This window comes from Desmodus rotundus, chromosome 8 (assembly GCF_022682495.2).
Source record: "Desmodus rotundus isolate HL8 chromosome 8, HLdesRot8A.1, whole genome shotgun sequence".
Classification (NCBI taxonomy): domain Eukaryota; kingdom Metazoa; phylum Chordata; class Mammalia; order Chiroptera; family Phyllostomidae; genus Desmodus; species Desmodus rotundus.
This window is the reverse complement of record NC_071394.1, coordinates 28,540,505-28,559,603: the sequence shown is the minus strand read 5'-3', so window position 1 is coordinate 28,559,603 and position 19,099 is coordinate 28,540,505. Positions and strand designations below refer to the sequence as shown.

General features: G+C 40.9%; 1 protein-coding gene across 1 annotated transcript in view; it reads right to left on the bottom strand.

Moving 5' to 3' along the window:
* NIPAL2 (NIPA like domain containing 2) overlaps positions 1–19,099 on the bottom strand; it is a 72,125-nt gene that overhangs the window by 22,315 nt on the left and 30,711 nt on the right. Inside the window, exons 4-5 of the mRNA XM_053929442.1 lie at positions 13,177–13,236; positions 2,767–2,888 (exon numbers count right to left, since the gene is read on the bottom strand). Coding sequence (XP_053785417.1) covers positions 2,767–2,888; positions 13,177–13,236 — 182 coding nt within the window. The remainder of the gene's footprint in view (positions 1–2,766; positions 2,889–13,176; positions 13,237–19,099) is intronic.

Sequence of the window (19,099 nt, the reverse complement as noted above, 5' to 3'; positions counted from 1 at the left end):
TAGCCAGTCTGTAACACAATTTTATAACCCTCTATTGAGAGATGCAAAACTTATTCAGACTTTGAAATATTTTTAGTCAATTTGTTAGTTTTTTTAAAAAAAGATTTTATTTATTTATTTTTAGAGAGAAGGAAAGGAAGGGAGAAAAGAGAGGGAAAGAAACATCAATGTGTGGTTGCCTCTTGCGCACCCACAACTGGGGACCTGGCCCGCAACCCAGGCATGTGCCCTGACTGGGAATCGAATGGGTGACTCTTTGGTTTGCAGGCTGGTGCTCAATCCACTGAGCCATACCAGCCAGGGCCAATTTGTTAGTTTTTAACCAGTCCTGAAAGGCAATTCAGATTCTGCTCTTATATTTAGTGTAACATAAAAACAGTTAGATGAATGATACTTCAAAGAACAGTCTTACTGTAATTATGATCGTCACAGTCATAGTTTGCAGAAAAAGCACAGAATCTGCCACATCCAAGGATTAAACATTGATTACTTAGACGTTTAACAGATTTAAACCAAACTTTAGCTCAAGATCTCTGTATATAATTGCTAAATCCTGGTCTTTAGAGATGCAACATATAACAGATTATGTAATATAGATCTATTTCCCTTAGGGTCTAATGCCAATAGTGTTATTCAAATGTGACTTTATTAAAGGGTTATTTTATGCCATCTAATAAATATTTGGAATTACCTTTTTGGGGGGTGACATTTACTTTCAAATATACTTTCATTATTTTACAGGACTGTGGGTCTGTCCCAGGATTGAAATTCCTGCTACAGGTATTCCTCTCTATATTCAGGGTGACTAATAAATTAAATGAATTAGTGAATAAATAAATGAATGAATGTTAAGAGTTGACTCTGGGAAATGGCAAAATGCAATTAATTTCAGAGGGTTTTTTTTTGTGGAAATATCAATATAAGTTTTAATAAAAAGTAGTTTTATTCTTTTAAAATGTTTTCTCTGGTGTTAAAACAAAATAATATACATCATCATCAAACAATGCTGTTTATTCCCCCCAAAATAAGTCTTCATGCATCTTAAATCTCCAAAGGACTCAACTTAGGCTATTCATTTTCTGGTCGTAAACTATGTGACCCTTTTCTTACTGGATGAAGAATCTGTTTTGCCTATAGGCAAAGAATACAACGTGTTGGTAGGACTTCATGTTTAGACCGTCATAGAATACACAACAAGTCCTTCGAGTTCTTAGGCTTGATGGACAATGGCCGTGCTAGTTAAGGGACTGGGCGTGTGGAACACGGGGGAAGATACAATGGGGGAGGCGGCAGACACAAAGTAGGACAGTCCTGAGGAAGGCTAACCTGCATTGGGAAGCCCAGTCCTAAAGGGCGACGGTGGGCAGGGGTCAGGGGTGCCTCCCAATATAAGAGAGGAGGGAGTTAAGGGGAGAAGATGTATGGAGTTCAGTTTTTGAGATGTTACATTTGAGGAGCCTATGGAATACCCGGGCAGGGATGAGTAATCTGTGGACAGATGAGAACATGGCTCTGCAGCTGGGAAGACGCCTGGGAAGAAAACGTAGGTCTGGATTTGCAAGTCCCTCTAAAGGATAACGGTGGGGTGGGCAATGAGATCACCCCAGAAAACCCTGGAGGAATATTTAGCATGAACAGGTAAGAGTGGTTGGCAGGACAGAAGGAGGTAACTATCGACAGCCTGGGATGGGATAGTCAGAGCGGAAGAGGAGGAAGAGGGGAAAGGCACTGAGGACACAGGGAGGAGGCAGTTCAAAGAGAAGATGATGGGCCTCGAGTAAACGCTGCACAAGGTTCGAGAAGAAGCAAGAACAAAAAGAAGTTTCCATTTGGCAGTTTGTGGGGAGGGATCCACGAAGAGATTATAATGAATGACGAGTGAATAGGAGCTGAGAAAATGGAGGGGAATGAATTTTGGTGGTGGATGGAAGGGAAGTAAGGTAGTTTATGAAAAGGTGTACAGCGTAAGAAGGTTTCTTTTTAACAGAGAAATCTAAGCATCATTGTTGAGTAAGAGAAAGGAGCAGAGTGCGAGATTACAAAGAGAAAAGACCTGTAAACATTTACATTCCAGTGTTCAGGATTACATCTCAAAGATGGTAAGATCCAGAACTCTTGTCACGTAGAGGAGGAACCGCACATAAGAATGTGACACCATGTCGTTCCTGCTGTGATATCCTTGGTCACACTCGGAACAAACTTAACCAATAACTTTTAAATAACAGGTGTGTACAGTAGGATCACACTATGTTACCTGTTTTAATGGCAGAGGACTAGAGAAAATAGCTTTTTGAAGTCGCATCTAATCTGAAAAATACATGATTCCATAGACAACCTGTGGCATTGGTCTCAACGAGAACTTTTTTGAAGAGAATATCTACCTTGAACAAAACTCAATGCAGCAAAATGTGTCTGTGGGTCCTTTCCTTTGACCTTGGAAGAGAGGTACTTTTTTGGGGGGTGGTGTTTGTTTCTACTTTGAGTTGTTCTAAAATATGTTGCTCTGAAATTTGTCAGATTAAATGTTGCAGAAATTGTTCCAGTCCTGGGCCACCCCCAAGGTCAGGATACCTGGGAAACTGAGGGATTTCCATTGCCGAGTTAGTGTTTCAAACACTTTGCTGTTGGTCAAATATGTCTATAATTTAATGAGATATTAATGCTGAAAAGAAAAGATTACATTAGTTCACATTAGTTCTCTAATATCTGCAAGGACCAGCGGTCCAGCTAACACGGCTGCTGCCGCAGTAATGGGAGGAATCTTACCACGTAGATCAGGAACTGCCACCCAACGATGTAACACTGTATCGTTCTTGCAGAGATCGCCTGAGTTATATTTGGAGCAAAGTTCACCAATAAATATGATCCTGCGAATGCCAATGTCGTACCTTTAGATAAAATTGAAAAGACAAAACAAGTTGAAAAGGGACATCCCAGCCTTTTTGTGGATGTAAACATTACCTATAGACTGAGCACCACTTGCAAAGGTGCCCATGGTCCCTCCCTATTAAAACAGGGCTCATCAAACCACCCCTAGATCAGACCACTCATTTGCCTGGGGGCATTGCCTTCAAAGAGCAATGAGGGCCAGGGAGTGGAAGGGGCAGGCCACAGCTGCTGCTTTGTCTCTGCTGTGCCAGATGAATCCTGGTCTCTCCAGAGGAGCTTTGCCCTACGACGGGGAAGACTGGGACAACTGCACACGGAGATATGAAATCACCGCTGAGCTGGCTGTTTCCACGTGGGCCAGCAAGCCCAGGGCAGACCTAGATCCAGATCTCGATGGATGGCCAGAGGGCGGGGCAGTCCTTCACCAGACCGTCCACTCCGCGCTTACTCATCTTTGGAGCTTTACAAACACTTCGGGTGACTTTACACTCTGAAACTCTGCTAAAGGAGCACCGGAATCATTGCCATTTACTGGGGTCCCTTTACAGGGGTGTCAAACTCATTTTCACCGGGGGCTACATCAGCCTGACAGTTGCTTTCAAATGGCTGAATGCCATTTGAGGACTGTATAAATGTAACTACTCCTTAACAGTTAAGCGAGAGCTCGGCACTGCTGCGGGTAGACACAAGGTGCCGGGCCGGATAAAACAAGGTGGAGGGCTGGATTCGGCCCGCGGGCCTTGCGTTTGCCACCTGTGCTTTAGCAGAAATAACGAAGGTGAACACTGACTTTGCTGTAAGGTTTATTTAATCCAATTTAGAATCTAGAATTCCAGGCAGAGCTGAGTATAATATCACATAATGAACCTATGTAAGGAATGTGTTCCAGTCTTCATGTTAAAATAGTGGAGGAAGGGAATGTGTGGGAGAGTGGCCATGGAAGGGGGAGAAGGGAAGGATGCTTCCGAGTAACACTGCAAACTACTTATTTATTAACACAGTAGCCCTAGAAAAGGGGATAGATGTAGCATTTTTCAGGTAGCACCCTTGAAAACATAATTCAATGTGTTTCATCGCTGAGGTAAGTACTGCTGTGTATATAATTTACCACTCTAACCTGACAAAATTTGGTTTGTCTATAAAAATCTCATAATTTGAAGACACCAATTTCCTATACTTCTTAACCGAACGATTTAGGATTTTGAAATCTAGTTTCTGAAAACAAAGAGCATTTGATTTTTCACACAAGCGAAACAATAGCTATTCAGGGTATTGTAGAAGCCATAAAATAAGTTTCATCTTAGTAACAATTTATTCTGTAATGCTCTGTGAAGACAGAAATTATACACACAATTTTCAAAGCTGTTTCTAATTGACTTTTTCAAAATGAAAAACAATATACATTATTAAGCAGTCTAATAAAAGGAAAATAATGAAAACCATATATAAGAACTTGGGCAAAATTACTGGTCAGCCTTTTCCTTCCTTGGGAAAAAAAATCTTTTATACTTGTCCAAATTAGGTTCCTAGAAAGAAGGAATTAAGAAAAAGCCAGTTTTGTAAACTTGGTATATTTAATTAGTATAAAAGCAAATAATTACAATTTATACGTCTCAGAGACTTCAAACTTTCTTTTGTGAAATCCGAATTTCTTATTTATAAAGAGTTCCTCTGCCAGCTATTTCTTTGTCTCATCTAACTGTATCTAGTGTCTATATTTCTTTTTTTAAAATCTACTTTTGAATGGGTAACACATGTATATGGTAACAAAGGCAAATGCCACACCAGTGTGCTCAGTGAAGAGTCGTATACCCTGACAGCCTCCTACCTCCTCTGCTCAAAGTTAACTACAGCCTCTAGTTCCTGAGGTTTTCTTTCCAGAGACATCGTATGCATGTGCGTGTTAGTGTGCAGGAGTTCTGGGTTTTTCACACAAACAATATCATACACACTTTCTGTATCGTGCTTTTCTTTATTTTTAAAATATATTTTATTGATTATGCTATAACAGTTGTCCGATTTTTTCTCCCCTTTATTCCCCTCTTCTCTGTACCCCGCCTCCCACCAGCAGCCTCTCACCCCCTTAGTTCATGTCCATGGGTCGTACATATAAGTTCTTTGGCTTCTCCATTTCCTATGCTATTCTTAACCTCCCCCTGTCTATTTTGTACCTACCATTTATGCTTCTTATTCCCTGTACCTTTTCCACCGTTCTCCCCTCCTCTTCCCTGCTGACAACCCTCCATGTGATCTCTGTTTCTATGATTCTGTTCCTGTTCTAGTTGTTTGCTTAGTTCATATTTGTTTTTGTTTTTTTTATGTTCGGTTTTAATAACTGAGTTTGTTGTCATTTTACTGTACATATTTTTGATCTTCTTTTTCTTAGATAAGTCCCTTTAACATTTCATAGAATAAGGGCTTGGTAATGATGAACTCCTTTAACTTGACCTTATCTGGGAAGCACTTTATCTGCCCTCCCATTTTAAATGATAGCTTTGCTGGATAGAGTAATCTTGGATGTAGATCCTTGCCTTTCATGACTTCAAATACTTCTTTCCAGCCCCTTCTTGCCTGCTAGGTTTCTTTTGAGAAATTAGCTGGTAGTCCTTTGGGTACTCCTTTGTAGGTAGCTGTCTCCTTTTCTCTTGCTGCTTTTAAGATTCTCTCCTCTTTAATCTTGAGTAATGTAATTATGATGTGCCTTGGTGTGTGCTTTCTTGGGTCCAACTTCTTTGGGACTCCCTGAGCTTCCTGGACTTCCCCTCCTACCAGTCTGAATGAGTATTTCTTCTTTAACTCCTTGGTTGTCTGACTTCCATACAGTTCTATTTTCTGGCAGTTCTGGTTGGTTTTTGTTTTTAAATTTGTTGTTGTCCTTCTTTTGGTTGTGTGGGGAGGCAAAGTGTATCTACCTACGCCTCCGTCTTGGCCGGAAGTCCCCTGAATCGTGTTTTATTTCTAATTACCAGAACATCTTGGGGAACATTTCAGTATAAGTTTGGTGACCTCATTCTCTGTAAGTCTGCACAGTATTCTATTATAGGGAGGGAGTGCTACTTATTTAATTTGACTGTCCAGGATGGTCCCTGTGCCACATCCTGCCACATCCCTGCTCTCCCATTTCACATCTGCCCCCACGTTTGTATACTGTCCTCCTTTATACGTAGATCTTCACTGCATTTCAAAACTCCTTACATACAAATACAATATCTGATGACTTTGCAATGACACTTTCAAAGTACTTTTCAAAAAATTTATTGATTTTAGAGAGAGAGAGAGAGAGAGAGAGAGAAACATCAGTTTGTTGCTCCACTTATTTATGCATTCACTGGTTGATTCTTGTATGTGCCCTGACAGGGGATTGAACCCACAACCTTGGCATCAAAGTACTTTTTATATGCATCGTTTTGTGTGGGCATCACATCACAATGTGTCTAGTAAGTAACTCTGTGGTAGCTCAGTAGGTGATACGTTCTTTCTTCTTAATAATTTTAACTGCAGCTACCTTTGACAATTACAAAGGCAGTCTGGATAGCTGCCAACTGTTATGTGCTTGTTTACTTGGTGTCATTATTTTTTTCTGTGTGATTGTCTCCTTTATAAATCATGTGCACATTTTTTTTGTGTTTAAAAGTGTTGAAGATAGTCATTAGCAGTTCCTTAAATAAATTTCCTTAAGATTTATTTATATCCCACTTTTTTTCTAAACGTGGCATGAGATGTCAGTTCCCACTATTTGTATTTCAGTAAAGCCACACATATCTCCTGTTTTGAAAGACACAGATTTCTGACTTAGAAACTGGCTAGTTTACCTTCTGCTGGTCCATTTGCCCAAAGGAGTATCTGGAAGAGTGAGACACTAAAGGAAGGGAAGCAGCACTTGACATGCTCTTTGCCCATGGAAACCATTACATTTCAGGTCAAGAATTGGACCTTGGAATTGGACCTCAGCATCTGAGCTGAAACTGCTCCCAAAGAATTCAAGTTTCACTGCTACTTGCTAGCTGGAAGTCTTCTCATCTCTAGGCACAAATTAACATGTCATGCCTGCTAGACTCCAGGAATGTGGCTCTGCAGGAGGCCAGTATGGGGAGCATAGTTTAGGACACTATGTTTGAAAATCTCACCTGGAGGTCTGGTGTGACAGAGGACCTTGGGACAGAATGACCTCAGGATGCTGAATGCCAAGAGTCAAAGGCCACCTGAGTTCAGCTTAAAAATTCATTCAAAATTGTATCTCACACTATAGTCCAGGGACCATCAGGCGTCTCTGGGGCTCTCTCTCAGGGGATAGCAATTCAATTCGAGACTGGAGGGTCGAGTGGGAAGGAATTGGCTGTTGTCTAGTGAAGATTATCTCCATTACTCTTAAGACAGGAGAAAGGGAATGTCATAACTAACAGATCACAGAGAAGAAGACACACTAGCAGCCCGATATTTGCTGTCCACTGCTGTCTTCGAGGAACTGGTGCACACGGCACCTGGACATCGGTGGGGACCAAAGCTGGAGCAGCTGCGGGTTAGCTGCAGGTGCGAGTCAACGACTGGACGTGACCATGATGTAGGAATGTGGCCCCACCTGCCACCCTCATGCCCAGACCTGCAGTAAACACATTTTCACATCAAGTACAACTCAAGTCACTTGAAAGTCTACAGTCACTGGTGGGAGCTTCAGATTTAGCTTGATGCAAAATAGAAATACTAATAAAGTCTCTTCCTATGAACTTGCCATCCGTGCAAAAGAGGTGAACAAGCTCATCCCTGCTTTTTGTAAATGAGGTAACCACGGGGGGGGGCATACGCCAAGGGAGGGCAATCATTTTTTAGAGGGATGTTCTTAAAACTATTGGTTTCACAGACAACATGGCTGACATGAGAGTTGCATTGTGATCATCTTCACACTGAAATGTGATAATCAGAGCTGTAATGGTAACAGCTAAAACTTACACGCACAATTCTAAATATTTTATGTGTAACTACCTTAATCCTTACAACAAACCTCTGACAGGCAATGATGCTACTACGTTATTATATTATAACATGTATGTATATACACATACACACATAGTACATACTATTGTACACTATTGAACTATTACTGCCCACATTGGACCCATGAGAACATTGAGTCACAGAGGGAGTAACTACCTGGTCTGGAGTCTGCTAGCTAAGTGCAGAGCTTGGATTGGAACCCAGGTGGCCTCCTTGTGTAATGACTAGTCTCCCGCCTCTTGTATGACAGAGGACCAGGGCTGGTGAAGGGACAGCTCAGGGCTGTCACTCACACTGTGGTCTCAGCCAGTGGCACCCCAGGAGCTGTACAGAGCGTAACCTGAGGCCAGATGTGGCGCCCCACTGGGGACAGAAGGACTTGCCCTCTCCCGTGGTCCTTGATCAGCCCTGTGGTTCCTTTAGAAGAGCATCTCCCAACTGGAACCCGTTTCGTAGGATGGCAGCTCCATCTTACGTAAGATGGCACCTCCACCAAGGAAGGCCTCAAGTCAAATTTATTTGGGAGGAGTTGAATTAAACAGACTTAAATAGTTCTTTTACAGAGGGACCCTCTGAGATCCTCAGTGTGTTGGTGTTCATTGTGAATCTCCTAGAGGAGGATACGGTTGTAATATTTTCTAAACATATTTGACCATTTATATCATCCCGAAGCAGTGCTTTGAGGAATATTTTATACTTTGGGAAAAGCCTGACATTTAACTGGATCCAGCTGTGAGACAGCAGCCTCTGTTTCAGGAAGCTACGCTGCTCTGTTACAAAAGTCTCCTGTAGATACTGTGCACTGAGAATGAAGGATAAAGTGGTTGAAGGGAAAACAGCCTGCAATCAGGCTCCTTTGGACACTTCTGTTCACTGGCGCCCCGAGCCTGCTGAGTTCCTCATCCATGCAAGCCTTGGATTCCAAGATCTGCTTGCACAGTTCTTCCTCAACGGACATCGGGTTTCCCAGCCCACCCTCCCCCGTAGGTAAAACCTGAAATCTCTCTTAATTTTGTCTCTGCTCCCCAGCTGGACGCTGGCTAGTGTTCACTGTCTATTGCCAAGCTTCTGGAACATGACTTGACCTTACTTCTGGTAGCCCCAAGAGTTTTTTAATATTCAGCTAACCTGACTCCAATTGAGATTGATGGCTGATTCTCTTGGTCCTTGCAATATGTTTCCTGATCAGTGGGGGTTCAGCTATTACTTTCATGGGATACCGGGAGTCACAGAATAAACTGGACTCCTTAATACCAAACCATTTGGGATGTTCTCTCCCCTCAGTACAATCTCTCCAGATTCTCAGGCTTATGGCAACTAAATCCTGGATTGGGAAGTCTCACGAAGGCCGAGGATACAAACAGTCCTGAACCTACTATCAAACAGTCTGCCATTCTCGAGGCGGCTTTGAAACCAAAATAGCCCATCTGTCCTCTCAGCCAGAAATTATGGTTTGTTTGGCTAGATTAGTGTTCTAGATCCTGACCCCAAACCAAGCTGACCTCAGGTGTGGGAGAAGGATGGGAGGAGGTGGTCTTCATTTCACTATTAATCTCTTGACGTTCTATCTGGGAACCTTAAATGAGTGACTTGAAGTAATTAAGTTACTAGTCTCTGGAGAGTGCTGATGAATTGACTGCAATTTTCATTTTTATGATAATACTATCTGGACTTAAATCAACTAGGACTCACAGGCTATTAGGTTCAGTGCTTTTGATGACTAAGGGAGGGGAGAAGGGAACATACTATCATTTTTGGCTGATTACGGGGGGAAGAACTCTGGTGCTTTTTTTTTAAAGGACAAAAAAATCACGAAAATAATTTGAAGTTATTAATCCACTAAGAATCAGAACATAGTCCAAAGCTTGTCATTGAGTTAATAATAGTTGGCAATTCTTTTCAGACATTGCTTTTGTGAGGTCATTTTTTTGAGGCTAGTGGTGAAAAGCTTCATAGTCACAGAGCAACATTTGGCAATAAATTAGTTCAGCTTGTTCCCACATGGTCCAAAAATCTTCATTTGTTCCATCATGCAAAACAAACTTTCATTTGCTTCAAGCAGGGAAAAAGAAACGATTTTCTTTTGCACATTTTGACAATTTAATTTTTAGCATGCTTATATGCTAATCTTTAAAAAAAATGTCACTAACTGTTCTTTTCCCTGTTTGGTTATACTCTCTGGTAAAGAAAAAAAATTGCATTTTTAGATTTTAACAGAAAGGGTCAAATTTTCTCAGGGCAACAGCAACACAGGACAAAAGAAAGTACATGTGACTTAACACGTTACTGAGTGGGGTTGGGGAGAAATCTTTCCCTAAGTACAAAATGGGTTATAAGACCTCAGATCATGGCAACCTTATGATATTGCTGTTGGAGACACGGGCGTGGAGTCGGCGACTAAATACTTCCTTATTAACGTCAAGAACTGATCACTTTTAGCTATAGTATGAAATAAATGTGCTATCAGTTATGCAGCCCTACTGAAGCATCAAGTTAGGAAGGCAAAGAAAAGAACCCCAACCAGAGCTGTGGGAAATGTTACCTGGATCACGAAAGTTTGCAAAAATACCCTCGTCAAGGTTTGTTCTGATGAACCAGGAGGGGGGAGTGGTGGCTGACAGTGGTCGTGGTAGTAGTAGTGATAATAATAATAATATTACGTGGTGGGCCCTGTACTGAGAGTTTTACACACATTAACTCAATCTTATGAGGGAGGTAATATCTCCATTTTGAAGGTGAGCAAATTGAGGCTTGAAGAGACGCAGTGACTTTGCAGAGTCGCACAGCCTCTGACACTGGAGACGCAGCCTCAGCCCCCGTGCTACAGTTGTTTCAGGGTTCCCCTGTGGGAGTGCTGGCCCACCATGTCCTGGTTGTGTCACCTTGGGGACGTTATTTAACCTAAGTATTAGTGCTGGGAATGGGTTGTTCCCACATTTAAAGGAGATAGTTCAGATAGAACACTTATCGTTACCTGGAAAGAAAAAATATTAATAAAGGTTAGCTGTTATTAAAATAAGAGAAATTAGCAAAGAATCAAAGTGTTAGTAGATGTTTTATTTTGTTTGGTACATTTGTGTGCATATGTCTACGTGTGTATGTTTCCTATTCCTTATGGCCCGTTTTTAATATTACCTTTTGGGAACAAAGGTGGTCATAGAAATGGTGACAATTAACAGGACTTGACATTTCTCAAAGTGCTTGTGTGAATTGCCCAGTTGGATCACTAAACAGTCTCCAGCACTTGCCAACACACTGAAGCTCAGAGAGGGGAAGTGACATTACACCGGCCACACAGCTGGCAGCAGAGGTTGAATTCAGATTGGAACCCATGAGAGTGAGTTTAACTTATATCCTTTGATGTTGAGCCAATTAATTGCTTTTAGTAATGCTTAGTTGACCCTGGGTTTTCCTAAGTATGTAATCAAATCATCTGCACATATTGATGTTACTATTTCTTCCCTTTCCACAGTTATGGCTTCCATCTATTCTTCTCCTAAACCTTACTGGCAGACGTTGCAGTATGGTATTAAACAGAAACTTGCCTTACCTTTTGCACCTTTGTTAATGCTCCTTGTGTACTCCCTCTGTACGCCCTCCTACAGCTGCTTGGACGTGGCCCATGCCTGTCCTATCCAGCCATCAGAGCAGATTCAAATGTTGCCTCTGCTGTAAAAAACTCTCTGAGATTCCCCACTGGCGTAATTCCTCTTTACTCTAAACAAGTGGTTCTCAACTGGGGGTGGTTTTACTCCCCCCAGGGAACATCAGGCAATGTTTGAAGTCATCTTCGGTTGTCAAAACTGGTGCAGAGGGTGCTACGGGCACCTAATCTGTAACAGCCAGGGGGATGCTGCTGAACACCCTACGCAGCACAGGACAGCCCCTACAGTGAAGAACTACCCAGCCTAAAATACCAGCAGAGCTGAGGCTGAGAAACCCTGATCTAAACTAACGGCTTCAGGCCTTATGATACATATTATTTCCTGCTTTTAAAAACATTTATGTATACAAAACATTTATGTGTGTGTGTGTGTGTGTGTGTGTAAAATATCAACTATATTATTTGAAGATTTGAGGGCAGGGATTCTGTTTTAATTAGTCATCTTTTTACCACTACTATTCACAATAGCTAGCAAGTCTCCCTTTATAGCCATTGGTATTATTCATTAATACCTAACACTAATTTAAACATTAACCAACCACTAATTACAAATGATGGCATATTTCAGATAAAACAATGTAAAGTTTCCTAAAGACTTTAGATAAGTGAGAAAAATAATGTAGGCCCTCTATTTTTTAATTAAAAAAACTCAGGCATTGCTCACTCTTATTTCTGATTCCATACAACTGACTGCACACACCATGATGTTTTTTAAAAGTATAGAAAATAATGTATTTGACAAGATACAATTCACATATGACTTCATCTGGAAAAACATTTTAACCATGAAGAATTTGACAGTGTTGACTAGATACCCTACGAACAGAAAGTAAGAGGAAGAGAAAAAGGGAAAACACGTTTAAGACGCCAGGCTCAAGGGAAACATAATCCGAGAAAACAAAGGCTCAACAGAGCAACACGTGTCCCATTAAATTTTTAAAATAAATGTGATCTCCTTGGAAGCGCGTTGACGTAGCTTTATTTGAAGTGCCTGAAGTATCATATTCATTATCACATGTCAGCAGCAATTCAGACAGCATTTTGTCAAGGAAGAAAATATGAGTCTCCATACATAATTCCTCTCTCCAACAATATTTCCAACAAGAGATAGAAGATATAATCAATTTGTGATGGCTTTGCTATATAACAAGTCTTCCTTACAGCCAGGAAGGCTACGGATATTTTCCACTGACAGCTATATTTCTAAATAAAAATGAGAAGAACAGTGTTCTATACGACTGTCTCGGAGAGAGCTAAATACAAATCAGGTAGTTAACTGGTGCATCTAATTTCTGTGTGTGGTTTTCCTTTCTATGTAGTACTTCCATGCAACTGTTCAACAAACACATCCTTTGAAGCGAAATTTATTGGATTTTTATTATGCTCATAAAGATTTCATAGGATTCCTAATAACAACACTCTGAAATAATAATTTGCTGTGGTCAGCAGTAAGGGGAGTGGGCACAGTGAAAACAGAAGTACTTCCCAGGGAAGAGCAGGTGGCAGCTCCAAGATTATATCCATTTCAGTAATTTGTTCCCAGTTCTTAAAGCACATATTTTTTTATGGATGGTATTATTTACTTCCTGGCTAAGCAGTGATATAATTACATAATTTAAAGAATTACTTACCTAGTAAGTCAGAGGCTCTCAGATTTTCTTTAAGAAACACAGCGGAAATAAAGGCACTACCTAGAAAGAAAAGGGCCATTAGTGGTGTTTCCCATATAAACACATACATTATGCGGTGCCACCGGAAGGGAGTTAAGCAGTTTGTGTCTTAGGCCTGACTAGCTGTGTCCTGGACAGAGACGCCCAGCAGCCGAGGCTGTAAAGATGACTTCTTTCCCCCTTGTGGTTCAGGATACATGGAAAGTGGCCTGGTTTACAATGGCCCTAGGACATTGTAATTGTCCTAGTGATTGGGATAGTGTCCCATGTACAGTGAGGGCTAAGTAATTAAATGAGTGGGAAGGAAGGAGGAAAGAAAGGCAGAAAGAGCAGGAAGGGATGGAAAGGCAGAAAGAGAAAGGAAGGAAGGAAAGGAAGAAAGAGTAGAAAGAAAGAAGTGTTAACTTCACATCCTAAACTGAAACTCATGATGTCCCCTCTCCTCCGCCTATAATCTCTATTCCTTTGACACCTCTGTGGAGCACAGAACCCGAGGACTCCTGCTAGTCCCCCTCCTTCACACTACACATCCAACAGGCCATTGGTCTGTTAAATCTGAATTTCGCTGTAAACCTCCCCTCCCCCTTCCTCATTTCACTGTCAGTGTCCCAGCTCAGGCCAGCTTCACCTCTGGCTTAGGCCACTGGGATAGCTTCCCACTGGGGCCCCCCATTCCACTCCCCTTTCCCCTTAGCATCGCCAGAGTAATCTTTCTAAAATGCAAATTTCATGTTAATCCACAGCTTTAAAACCTCTTAATAGCTTCTTCTCATTTACAAGACCAAGGCAGCCAAAAGACAGCCATCCAGAGTCTGTTCCTCACACTTCCCTTGCCACATTTGCCCTTGATCTCTTTCACATTCTATGCTCGCCCTGACTAAAAGAGTCATAATTCCCAGAACCACCACTTAGTTTCATGCCAAAGGGCTTCCATCTGTGCCTTCCCTACCCAACTCTGCCTCCATCCTCTCCAGCAACTCTAGATGAAAGCATCAGCGTTGGGTCCCCCTCCCACCCCACCCTTGTGTGTGAGCACCCCCTGTGATACAGCTTTTTCGTCACACTGAAGATTTGCCTGTCTCTCCCAAAAGACTATCAGTCCATTTCTCTGTGATATACTAGTATATTTTATTCTTCGAAGATCTCCAGCATGTAATTAGCACCTGGCACATAAATAAGAGTGTTTGTGGGACCTCTGTCCTGTGTTTGCTGACCCTTGTGATCCAGGGGTGTCCAGCCTTTTGGTGTCTCTGGGCCACATTGGAAGAAGAAGAGTTGTGTTGGGCTACACATTAAATACATCGCCACATGTAACCACAAAAAATCTCATAATGTTTTAAGTAAATTTATGATTTTGTGTTGGGCCGTGTTCACAGCCATCCTGGGCTGCATGTGACCTGTGGACCACAAGTTGGACACCCCTGCTGGTTCCGTCTTTCCCATTACCGACGCCACTGAATTGCAAACCGCCGATGCTACGGCTTAGTGTGTGGGCGAGGTGAACCTCTCTCAGCTGTTCCTCTTACAGAGCCATCCCTCTATGAGGAACGGGCAAATGCAAAGTGGTAATAATACAAAGAACAAAAACACAACGAAATTTATGTTTTCCATTTTTACAAAAATTATTAGCTAAGTTTTTTTAAAGTAAAAATGCAGGGAAAAAGTGATTACAAAACAGTATCATCATTTAGAGAAAACTGCAGTTAATATGTTAGTTTTTATTTTTTTCCTTTAGTTGAGATCAACTACAATGCAAAAATTCTTTTCTCAGTTTCCTCAGTTATTATATATACTATAAACAATTCGCCATGTCATTAAAAGTTCTTCATAGATATAATTTTAATGAGCCTGTATAATAATCCTTTGAATCAGTTAAATTTGAATATAACCATACCTGATATTCTGGCAATTGATTTAAAAGAAAAATAACATTGTGTAAATGTACCACAGTTTTTTGATACACTCATTTACTGATGGGCACTTAGGTTGCCTACAGCACTTGGCTGTTGTAAATTGTGCTGCTATGAACATTGGGTGCATAGGTTCTTTTGGATTGGTGTTTCAGGATCTTTAGGATATAATCCCAGCAGTGGGATTGCTGAGTCAAAAGTCAGTTCCATTTTAGTTTTCTGAGGAAATCTCACCTATAAGTGGAACCTAATCAATAAAACAAGCAAACAAGCAAAATACAACCAGAGACATTGAAATAAAAAACAAACTGACAGTAACCAGGGAGGAGGGGGAGAGGGATAATAGGGGATCACAGGGGAAGGGCCATCAAAGAACTGTATAAAGGACACATGGACAAAGCCAAAGTGGGGGTAGGTTCAAGGGTAGGGGAGAGGGATGGGTGGGGCGGGGGAGCGTGGTGGGGTGAAAATGGAGACAACTGTACTTGAACAACAATAAAAAAAATAAATTAAAAAATAAAACAAAATAACAACTCTATACCAGACACCCTCATTCAGAATAAACTGGGATCCTCATTGGTTCTCTCCATCATTTTCTCAACCTCGCTCTCTCTCATGCAAGTTGAACTACGTCCTTGCAAACTTTTCCTGGGCCGGTTATTTATAGGAATGACCTTTAACACCACATGGGAAATGTCCACCAGGCATGCATTTAATTGTGTGGTATGGCTTTAAAACATTAAAGCATTATTTTCTGTAGGTAAATTTATTTATAGGTACATAGCCCATTACATTAAAAATTGAGCTTGGGACAGATGTGAAAATGTAGAAAAATTTTCTGCTTCGGGTCTGGACCAAAATAATTCAGGGCAACTAATTTCACATGTTAGAGCATCAGGAAAGGTATAAAAACCAAGACCTCACTGCCACCCCCAATCACCGACTTCCTGTGTAATTAGGTAATGAAGGTTTCCAAGTAGAGGGAGACAGATTAACAATAAAAAATAGGCAAAGTATCGCTACACTAACACACACCAAAGGCACTCCATCGTAACAACAGAGGACTATTTCACAGCACAAAGGATTCCAGTGAGATGGGAGACACTCCTTACATGGAAGGAGGAAATTTTAGAGCTAGTAGGAGACAGAGAGGCAATCTACTCCAGGTCCTCAATGTTATACTTGGGAAACTGAGGTCCAAAGAGGTTTTCTTTATTCATTGATCTGTTCATCTAACAAACACTTACATTACAGCAGATTGGAGCCAGTACCCATGTCTCCATATTCCTGTCCAGAGCTCTTGCTAGTCAACTACACTCCACTGCCTCCCTTGAAGTGAGAAAGGAATTATTTTCCTTCTCCTTCTGTTGCTAAGCCATAGTTTCATAAATAATTTTACCTTCAGAAGAAATATGGGAAAATATTATGCAGGAGATAATTTCATTGCTAAGAGCAAAAAGGACATGATTGGTAACAATAAGCTTGAACCGCACTAATCATCAAATTATATCAATTGCTGTACAATAGTTATCAGAGTTTTATGAAACATAAATATGCTATTGTTACTTTCTGAAAAAAATTATGTCCGATGTACTTGTGTAATCTTTTTTCTGTTTCAAGAGAACATGAGATTTTTCTATAAAATGTTTACATAAGAGAATAAGATTTTAAGTGTTATTTATCTAGCAAAGAAAGTAATAAGAAAAGAACATTCTATTTAGACACATTGACTTGTAACTCATCTACCTGGCAAAACATTGCTAGAATGAGAGCTGCCCTGAGCGGAAGCACCGTATCTGAGCAACAGCTAATGGCATGACTTCTAAGGAGGGCAGTGCATTTTAAGATGAGAAAAAATAAGCTGAAGTGCCCCCATATATATTTGCAATCAGAGATCTGTCAAACTCAGCCCTGCCTCGCTGTTGCTATAACCACAGCCATTGTTTAGTGAACACTGAGAAAGGGGGAAAGTCAATTACATGTTTATTCCTCCAGTAAAATTTAATATTCAACAGGGAAAAAGTTCAAGATCAATAGCTTAAAAACCATTAAAACAGAGCACACTTGCAAATTACACAGGTTTATACTAGGTATGCCTAAACTACAGTTACTACTAACATGTACTTCATGCACACACTTCTGTGTACATTTTGGACTATAGGCATATTTGGGCAGAGGTTCATGCATCCTTTCCATCCTGGCCTTCGTAGGACATGGGTCGGCACAGAGAGTGCTCCTGGGCACCGGTCGGCACAGCGATGCTCAAAGACACTGGTCTGCACGAGTGCTCGTGGACACTGGGGTTAAATTCATTAGTCTCACACAGTGACTCCAGAGGTAGGAACTGGGCTACGGATGACCATAGAGCAGTGAAAAAGGTGAAAGGCAGCATATGAAAGATGATGTACCAAATTCAAATAGAAATTGGGGGGGGGGAAAGATAGCAGGAATATTACCCATAAGCAGAAAGGACAAAAAAGCTTCTAGTATTTTCTTTGGTTCGAATAGTGCTCCCATGGGGAAGTTTATTAATATGTTCCCCTGGCCTTGGTCACAAACAATCTTAGTGACAGTTATAATGGACTGACTCCTATTGGTGACTCATCTACATACTCTTTCGGGCCATTAAGCATCACTCAAATTAGCAACATGAATGAAGATGCTTTCTGTTCAAGGTTGACATAAGGAAACTTACACATGGGCTTTCTGATTCAATTTCCAGATGAAAATAGATAAAGGCCAAGAAAGATTCTGGTGGCTTCAGATGAACCAGTCTGGATGTGAGGGACCAGTCTCAGGTGCAGGTGTGTGTCCTGGTGTTGAGCTTCCTGATTCACTTAGGAATAAACACTGAGTTTGTTCTTCATTCACCTCCTTTCTGACATCACCAGACTTGGTCTAAAACCTGGTTGTTATTATGGAAGAGTTACTTAGCTTAGTGTGGTCAAGAGTTGGTGATCCATAGCAGGCCACAAGTGAGAGGAAAACAACTATAGATTAAACTGGTACATAAGAATTCAGAGAGGTTGAACAAACTTGATTTGGGTTTTCCTTTGTAATAGCTACTGATGAGGATTAGTAACTCAAGCATCAATTTTCTGTTAGACAGGACAACGGACTCAAGGTCTCGGCAGTTCTTAATGCTATTCTTGCTAAATGTTAAAATGCACAGTATTTTGCAGACGCAGCTGCAACGAGATGAGCTTGACCAGAAAGGCAACTAGATAAGTTTAGCCAACTGCAAAGAAGAAACTGACAGGTAATTAACCAAATAGGGCATATATGCAATGGCTAAGCCTCCCTTTGGGAAGAAAGAGCTTTGGATGCCAATCTTATTTGCTGCGAGTCAGTGAAATTACCTAATGACAACCATGTTTTGTTCTTGAATAAGAACACCATAAGAGGTGAATGCCTTTAGCTGGGCAACATTTCTATATGGTAGCAATTAAATTCAAGGGTAGATTTTTACATATCACTTTAGATTTTTGTGTCCGTATAACAATAGGTAAATGGGCATTCCTTTTTCCAATTTGCAACATTAAGATATCTGTGTATTTTTTACTTAAATTCTCTACCTCCCCAAATAATGTTTTAAATTAAAGGTTTAATAGCACAGAAGAAAGTTCAGTAACTATTTACATGTGTTATAGTATGGCTATTTTAAACAGATTTTGTTCACATTTATTTACTTCCCCCCAGTTTTTACCCTTTTGTGACCACTTCTTAAAGATAAAGCTTAAAAAAATCAATTATACGTTACTTCAATGTAATTACAATATGATATTCTTATCTGATTCAACTGGAAAGAAAAAAATACCTTTGGTCCACAGGTCACAAACTCAGATGCCTTACAGTGGCCAGTTAGGTAACCCTCCAAAGAGGAAGTAACAGTGAGAGCAGGAGGCTGTAGCAATGAGGGGCGGGGGCTGCGGCGACTTGGACTACACTCGGTCAGTGACAGTGGCAGCCGTGAC